General features: G+C 44.0%; 1 protein-coding gene and 1 pseudogene across 1 annotated transcript; both read right to left on the bottom strand.

The window, feature by feature from the left end:
- Positions 1 to 304: 304 nt before the first annotated feature.
- Positions 305 to 1276, bottom strand: LOC121578991 (odorant receptor 131-2-like). Its single transcript, XM_041893274.1, has one exon. It carries the CDS (start codon positions 1274 to 1276, stop codon positions 305 to 307), a length of 972 nt encoding a protein of 323 aa, XP_041749208.1.
- An 852-nt stretch (positions 1277 to 2128) lies between these two features.
- Positions 2129 to 7466, bottom strand: LOC121578990 (annotated as a pseudogene).
- Between the last annotated feature and the right edge of the window lie 730 nt (positions 7467 to 8196).

The raw sequence follows: 8196 nt of genomic DNA, 5'->3' as shown, positions 1-8196 counted from the left end.
AACACAAAATGCACACATTCACACAAACCCTTACAATATATATTTTACAGAGATTCAGGGCTAGATTCAATCTGGACCGCGGAAGATCCGCATTATAGTGCAATTTACATTTAAAGGCAATGTTAAATGCATTCGCTGAGACTGGATTCACGGTAAATGCTGCATGTGTCAGCTCAATCGGAAATGACCTTAAAATGTCAAGCGTGCTATAACGCTGATCTTCCAAAGTCCAGATTGAATCTAGGCCTCATTCATTCATGCTGGTTCAAAACAAGTGAAAGATAAAAGCGTGTGTTACTAAATGTTAGTGTTTACTGGATCTGTGTGGGGGCCCCACCCTCCTAACAGAGCAGCAGATGAAGTGTTGTCTGAAGGCTGATCTGAAGGCCTCGTCCCTCAGGCCATAGATGAGGGAGCTCAGGCAGCGCGGCAGGATCAGCACCACTATGAAGTTGATAAAGCGCATCTGTGTGTAGACGGCTGGGGGCAGGTGGGCCAGCAGGGCCTCCAGCACCACATACAGGAAGGACATGATGGATAGGCCCAGCTGGAGCGCATGCAGCAGCACGGTACGCATGGCCCGTCGTGCCGACCCAGGTTCAGAGGATGAGGCGGACCGGGCCTCCAGCATGATGGCCACGTAGGTGTAGACCAGCACAGCCGTTACTGTCACAAACAGCAGTGTATTCAGGGCCACACCCTTCTCCTGCTGCCACCCAGCTGTCTGCAGTTGCTCGAGGGTGCACAGCGCAGGTGACAAGAAGAAGGACGGCTCTGTGAGGAAGAGAGCACACACATCGATTAGCACGTTGATGACACCCAGCGCCCACACCAGCCCCACGGCCAGCTGGGTCTTCCCGGGCGTGGCCAGCTCACTGTGCCGCAGCGGGAAGCAGACGGCCGTGTACCTCTCCAGGGACATAACGGCCAAGTTGAGGGGGGCATTGGTGAAAGTGCAGGAAGACAGCAGCACCACGAAGGCGCAGGCAGCACGGACCACAAACAGGTAGAAGAACCCCAGCGCGTAGAGAACCAGGGCGATGGTCAGGTGAATGGTGTCATTGAACAGCATGTGGGCAAACAGGATGTAGCGGGCGGTGTGGCGGAATGAGGGTTTGCTCCACAGGGTGAACAGCATGGCCAGGTTGATGTAGATAAAGACCACGAGGGTCCCCAGCACCAGGAACATCTTGAAGATACGCTCCTCTGGGATGGCCAGCCGCATGGCCTGCAGCTGCACATGAGTCAGACTCAGAGACCCAGACACGTTGGCCATTTAGGCTCCTGTTGGAGGAAGATACAACCAGGGTGAGGAGGGAGCTGAAACTGTACAGTATGTACAGTCAAATTCACACTGATGTTCAGGTTATCTGTGTGATGTTCAGGCTGACTGTAGATGCAGCTTACCGTAAAATGCACAACATGTCATTGGTAAATTGAGTTGACCTGAACTGCCTTTTCAATCCCTAATAAAAGCATCTATACCTGATGATAATGTTGTTCTTTATATCCAGCTGTGACACTGCAATGCTGCCCAATCTCACTGGAGGGTGCCAATAGAGTGGAAATATGATCTGCTGATCATGTCCCTTGTCTCAGGAACTAATCTGATTCAACTTAAAGCTAAACATGTATTGCAAAAGCTAGTAAAATCAAAATCAACTAAAATTAACCAAATTGAACACAACAGGTTAAAAGCGTTTTGAAAACAGGCTATTAATCATTAGACAATGCAAAATAATTTAAATCCCTCTGTATCCTCACCTTGCAGCTTCCAGTGATACTGTGCCTCTGTCTCTCTCTCTCTGAGGTGCCAGGTCCCCATCTTCAGGTCTAAAAGGTGCATCCCTTTTAATGTGTTAGCTACTATAGTGTCACTCGCTGACGTTGACGTCACCCAACGCACCCAGAGACTGGGCCATGAGTAAAAACACATGACTGATGACCCCCAGATAACTCCAGCGTTAAGGGAGTTGAGCACACTACTACTTCACTAAGGACACACTGAATAGGTGCTGAAGTTAAGGAGAGGAGAGATGGGCAGAAAATCTAAACGCCCTCAGTGTGTTTGCTCCTGTACTTCTAAAGCAGGCTTCCCCTACCACTCTCCTCAGCTCTGGGCCAAAGGTCACTGCTGCTGTTCTGGCAAAGACAAGCAGTTAAAAGTCTCAAAATACGGAGAATAATTATTGATGAATCTATTGAAGTGGGCAGTTAAAGGTTGGGTTAGTAAAATGTATAGTTCAGCTTGTTTGTTTGACAATCTCTTACAGTCTTTTACAGTCTTTTATTAAATGCTCCTTTCCTGTAACCATCTGCAGAGGCCCACTGTGTGGAGGATCTATGAGTTCTCCTCTAACCACAGTAATCATTCATCATCACTCCTTTTATCTATTTAAACTTTATTTTAATGAACACCATTATTCATTCAAATACGTATTATCTGCATGAGACACAATACTTAGATTCTCAGAGGTCAAATTGTAAAGCCTCTATCTGAATTGTGTGAATTCGTAGATAATTACTCAAACTACTTAATCATCAGCTCCCCTGGTGCTAGTTTGCATGGATGAGTAAAGCGACTGCCTTGTTGTATGGAAATGGGTGATTTATTCACTTTTGTTGGCAGGCCTGCAAGCAGAGATATCTGCCTGATCCTTTCAGTGTAATGCTTTCTGTCTTCTGGTGTGATACAGTGGGGGAAAAAAGTATTTAGTCAGCCACCAAGTTCTCCCACTTAAAAAGATGAGAGAGGCCTGTAATTTTCATCATAGGTACACGTCAACTATGACAGACAAATTGAGGAAAAAAAATCCAGAAAATCACATTGTAGGATTTTTAATGAATTTATTTGCAAATTATGGTGGAAAATAAGTATTTGGTCACCTACAAACAAGCAAGATTTCTGGCTCTCACAGACCTGTAACTTCTTCTTTAAGAGGCTCCTCTGTCCTCCACTCGATACCTGTATTAATGGCACCTGTTTGAACTTGTTATCAGTATAAAAGACACCTGTCCACAACCTCAAACAGTCACACTCCAAACTCCACTATGGCCAAGACCAAAGAGCTGTCAAAGGACACCAGAAACAAAATTGTAGACCTGCACCAGGCTGGGAAGTCTGAATCTGCAATAGGTAAGCAGCTTGGTTTGAAGAAACCAACTGTGGGAGCAATTATTAGGAAATGGAAGACATACAAGACCACTGATAATCTCCCTCGATCTGGGGCTCCACGCAAGATCTCACCCCGTGGGGTCAAAATGATCACAAGAACGGTGAGCAAAAATCCCAGAACCACACGGGGGGACCTAGTGAATGACCTGCAGAGAGCTGGGACCAAAGTAACAAAGCCTACCATCAGTAACACACTACGCCGCCAGGGACTCAAATCCTGCAGTGCCAGACGTGTCCCCCTGCTTAAGCCAGTACATGTCCAGCCCCGTCTGAAGTTTGCTAGAGTGCATTTGCATGATCCAGAAGAGGATTGGGAGAATGTCATATGGTCAAATGAAACCAAAATATAACTTTTTGGTAAAAAAGAATGCTGAGTTGCATCCAAAGAACACCATACCTACTGTGAAGCATGGGGGTGGAAACATCATGCTTTGGGGCTGTTTTTCTGCAAAGGGACCAGGACGACTGATCCGTGTAAAGGAAAGAATGAATGGGGCCATGTATCGTGAGATTTTGAGTGAAAACCTCCTTCCATCAGCAAGGGCATTGAAGATGAAACGTGGCTGGGTCTTTCAGCATGACAATGATCCCAAACACACCGCCCGGCAACGAAGGAGTGGCTTCGTAAGAAGCATTTCAAGGTCCTGGAGTGGCCTAGCCAGTCTCCAGATCTCAACCCCATAGAAAATCTTTGGAGGGAGTTGAAAGTCCGTGTTGCCCAGCGACAGCCCCAAAACATCACTGCTCTAGAGGAGATCTGCATGGAGGAATGGGCCAAAATACCAGCAACAGTGTGTGAAAACCTTGTGAAGACTTACAGAAAACGTTTGACCTGTGTAATTGCCAACAAAGGGTATATAACAAAGTATTGAGAAACTTTTGTTATTGACCAAATACTTATTTTCAACCATAATTTGCAAATAAATTCATAAAAAATCCTACAATGTGATTTTTCTGGAATTTTTTTTCTCATTTTGTCTGTCATAGTTGACGTGTACCTATGATGAAAATTACAGGCCTCGCTCATGTTTTTAAGTGGGAGAACTTGCACAATTGGTGGCTGACTAAATACTTTTTTCCCCCACTGTATACTGTATGTACTAATGGTTATCAAGAGGGACTTGATTTACTCCACATGGTTGATCATAGGCAAAATGTACCATAGGCACCTTTCATGTTTGATTGGTCACAACCATAGAGATAGAGGACTCAACTTGGAAATAAACAATTTTAGCATGGACATTGCCATTGAGGGCTTCCACCATTTTAAAGTAGTCATCTGGGTGGGGATTCCTATAGGTTGTTATGGTTTGTAAATCACCGCCATCTAGTGGCCACAATAAATGAATGACACACAAGATTTGGTTCAGGACTCCAGCACTGAAGGGAGTGGTAAATCACCAATATTAGCTTTACACTTTTTTCAAACACAAAAGAAGAAGGAAATTCACAGACACCATAATGGCATAGATACAAAGATGAGACTTATTTCCATCTATAGTATATGGTCACAACAGTGTGGTGCACCTGACCAGGTGAAAGGTCAACACCGGAGCTTATGATAGGTCGGGAAAGTGTGGCGCACCTGAGCCGGTTAAACTTCAAGAAGTTGTAGTCCTCATCATGAGAGTGTGATGCCACATGAGATGCTGTATTGCAACAGGCCATGGTGTATGTCTGTGTGTGCTGTGAGAGGAGGGAGGTAGGGAGCTGCTATTGCAGCAGAGCTCCAGGGTGCCGATCAGAAACATCCCCTCTGACCCTCTCCCCTGCCCCCTCATTAATACACACATAAATATTTCATGTGATGATTTAACTTCTAATCCTTTATGCCATCATTAATGCTTTCAGTCAATATTTACATCATTAATGTCTGCTGTGTTTACTAGAAGCCAGAGCTCCTCTGTGGCACTGTGGATGTGGACCTCTGTTAGGGCCCAGAGAGACAGACAAATGGCAGATAGGCCTCTGTCACATACATCAGGGTCACTGCACAATATCCTCAGTATCATCTTTAACTCTTTCGATATAATGCTATGGAAGTGGATTTGCATCCGAAATTCAAATAATAAACAACCATAAAAGACCTTGTCTACTGTACATGTACAGGTGGTGAAATAGAGAAGTGAAGAATGCTCAGCAGCTACATTTACATTGTTATGGTAGAGACATAGATAAGATACATGCATGTAGGTCATCATTGATGATTTATAGGAAGGGACAGGTTTGTGTGGAACTGTAGCACAAAGTATGTTTAAAAAAAAAAATGTTTTACACATACAGAGACTGAAGATTATATGATATGATATGAACTAGGTTCAAGAGGTCATGGGTTTGAAACCCATGTTGATCACTAATGCTGTGCACATCTGCAATCCTCGGCTTGGTGTCTAATACTGTATCCAGATATGTTTCTGCGTGTGAATCTTATTACAGTCCACTGCATGTTTTGAGGGAGCTTTAAGATATACTTCACAAACACAAGGTTAACTTTCACTGTAACCGTTACATTCTACTGTCAAAGCAAGTCTCATTTACGAAAATATTTATGACGTTGTTTGATTTTTTATCACAATGTCTGATTTCCAAATACTGTAAGTCCAACAGAATCTTTCTGTTATTTCTTAGAAAACAATCACACAAAGTACATGTGACTGAAAAGCACATACATACACAGCTCTGTGTATCTTTTCAGTACATCATGATACAATCACCACTGAGTTTCCAAAGCCGAAGGTAAAATAGTATTTGGACTGCCCGCTCCATGATCTCGCCATCACGGTTGACAACTCCGTTGTGTCCTCCTCCCAGAGTGCAAAGAACCTTGGCGTGACCCTGGACAACACCCTGTCGTTCTCGGCTAACATCAAAGCGGTGACCCGATCCTGTAGGTTCATGCTCTACAACATTCGCAGAGTACGACCCTACCTTACACAGGAAGCGGCACAGGTCCTAATCCAGGCACTTGTCATCTCCCGTCTGGATTACTGCAACTCGCTGTTGGCTGGGTTCCCTGCCTGTGCCATTAAACCCCTACAACTCATCCAGAACGCTGCAGCCCGTCTGGTGTTGAACCTTCCCAAGTTCTCTCACGTCACCCCGCTCCTCCGCACACTCCACTGGCTTCCAGTTGAAACCCGCATCTGCTACAGACCATGGTGCTCGCCTACGGAGCTGTGAGGGGAACGGTACCTCCGTACCTTCAGGCTCTGATCAGTTCTTACACCCAAACGAGGGCATTGCGTTCATCCACCTCTGGCCTGCTGGCCCCCCTACCTCTGCGGAAGCACAATTACCGCTCAGCCCAGTCAAAACTGTTCGCTGCTCTGGCACCCCAATGGTGGAACAAGCTCCCTCACAACGCCAGGACAGCGGAGTCACTCATCACCTTCCGGAGACACTTGAAACCCCACCTCTTTAAGGAATATCTGGGATAGGATAAAAGTAATCCTTCTACCCTCCCCCCCAAAAAAAATAAAAATATATATGAATATATATATAAAATATATATATATATATATTTTTGGAAATATTGTAAAGTGGTTGTCCCACTGGCTATCATAAGGTGAATGCACCAATTTGAAGTCGCTCTGGATAAGAGCATCTGCTATATGACGAAAATGTAAATATAAGATGTGTTTGAATGTTGGGTCTCTCAGGCCTTATATGAGGGGACTCAGACACCTGGGGGATGATAAGGCCTAGAAACAGGACATACTTAATATTCATTCCTACCAGAGGGTCAGAGTGCCAGCGAACTATGGTGGTAATGGTGTTAAAGAGGGTGGAGGAGAGACACAGGCCCAGCTGAACCAGGTGTAGCAGCACTGTCTTGTTGGCCTTACTGGCTGAAGTCTTGTCAGAGGAGGCAGACCTGGCTATGACCAGGATGGCAATGTAGATATTAAATAATGATGACATCTACTGTCACAAAGTTCAAAATGGGGAAGGCTGTGTTTAGGTCTCTATAAATATGTTGTCTGTAGAGATTGTACCTGATACAGAACATCTGCATAGTAACAGCCCACTGGGCACAGAGGTCAATTCAACATCTATTCCATATTGGTTCAATGTAATTTCATTTAAATGAGGTGAAAACAACGTTGATTCAACCAGTGTGTGCCCAGTCGGAGGTGTAGACTCAACTGTAACAAACACAAAGACTTCAATGACAAAGTTTAAAGAGCCCAAGACCCACATCACAGTGATGGCCACATTTGTCCTCCTGCAGGTGGCCATGTCTCAGTCGGAAGCAGATGGTCACATACCTCTCTAGTGACATCACAGCCAACCCACATAACAATTACTACACTACTTATTATTGAATTATGCAGTAAACTGTAGTATACTGTAGAATACTATACTACACACTGTAGTATCCCACGATCATGTATAGTACTTACAATAGAATTTTGTAGTATACTGTAGAAAACTATAGTAAATACTTCATTATTATATATAAAAAAAAAAACACTAGTAAATACTACAGAAATGTCAGCAAAAACACTACTTTCTTTTACTATAGGTAAATACTACAGTATTTCATTTGCAAATACCCTGCCCACTACCCTCCCCATATGCCAATTTGTGCCACCCGTAAGTGAAAAACCTACATGCCAATTAGAGAACATATACAGTGGGGAAAAAAAGTATTTAGTCAGCCACCAATTGTGCAAGTTCTCCCACTTAAAAAGATGAGAGAGGCCTGTAATTTTCATCATAGGTACACGTCAACTATGACAGACAACTTGAGAAAAAAAATCCAGAAAATCACATTGTAGGATTTTTAATGAATTTATTTGCAAATTATGGTGGAAAATAAGTATTTGGTCACCTACAAACAAGCAAGATTTCTGGCTCTCACAGACCTGTAACTTATTCTTTAAGAGGCTCCTCTGTCCTCCACTCGTTACCTGTATTAATGGCACCTGTTTGAACTTGTTATCAGTATAAAAGACACCTGTCCACAACCTCAAACAGTCACACTCCAAACTCCACTATGGCCAAGACCAAAGAGCTGT

This window comes from Coregonus clupeaformis, chromosome 13, assembly GCF_020615455.1.
Source record: "Coregonus clupeaformis isolate EN_2021a chromosome 13, ASM2061545v1, whole genome shotgun sequence".
NCBI classification, from domain to species: domain Eukaryota; kingdom Metazoa; phylum Chordata; class Actinopteri; order Salmoniformes; family Salmonidae; genus Coregonus; species Coregonus clupeaformis.
Note: the sequence above shows the minus strand (reverse complement) of the source record. Positions and strands in the feature narration are given on the sequence as shown.

Bases quoted from the DNA above. Each gene is read 5' to 3' on its own strand.
- LOC121578991 (XM_041893274.1), bottom strand. From the start codon at position 1,276: ATGGCCAACGTGTCTGGGTCTCTGAGTCTGACTCATGTGCAGCTGCAG.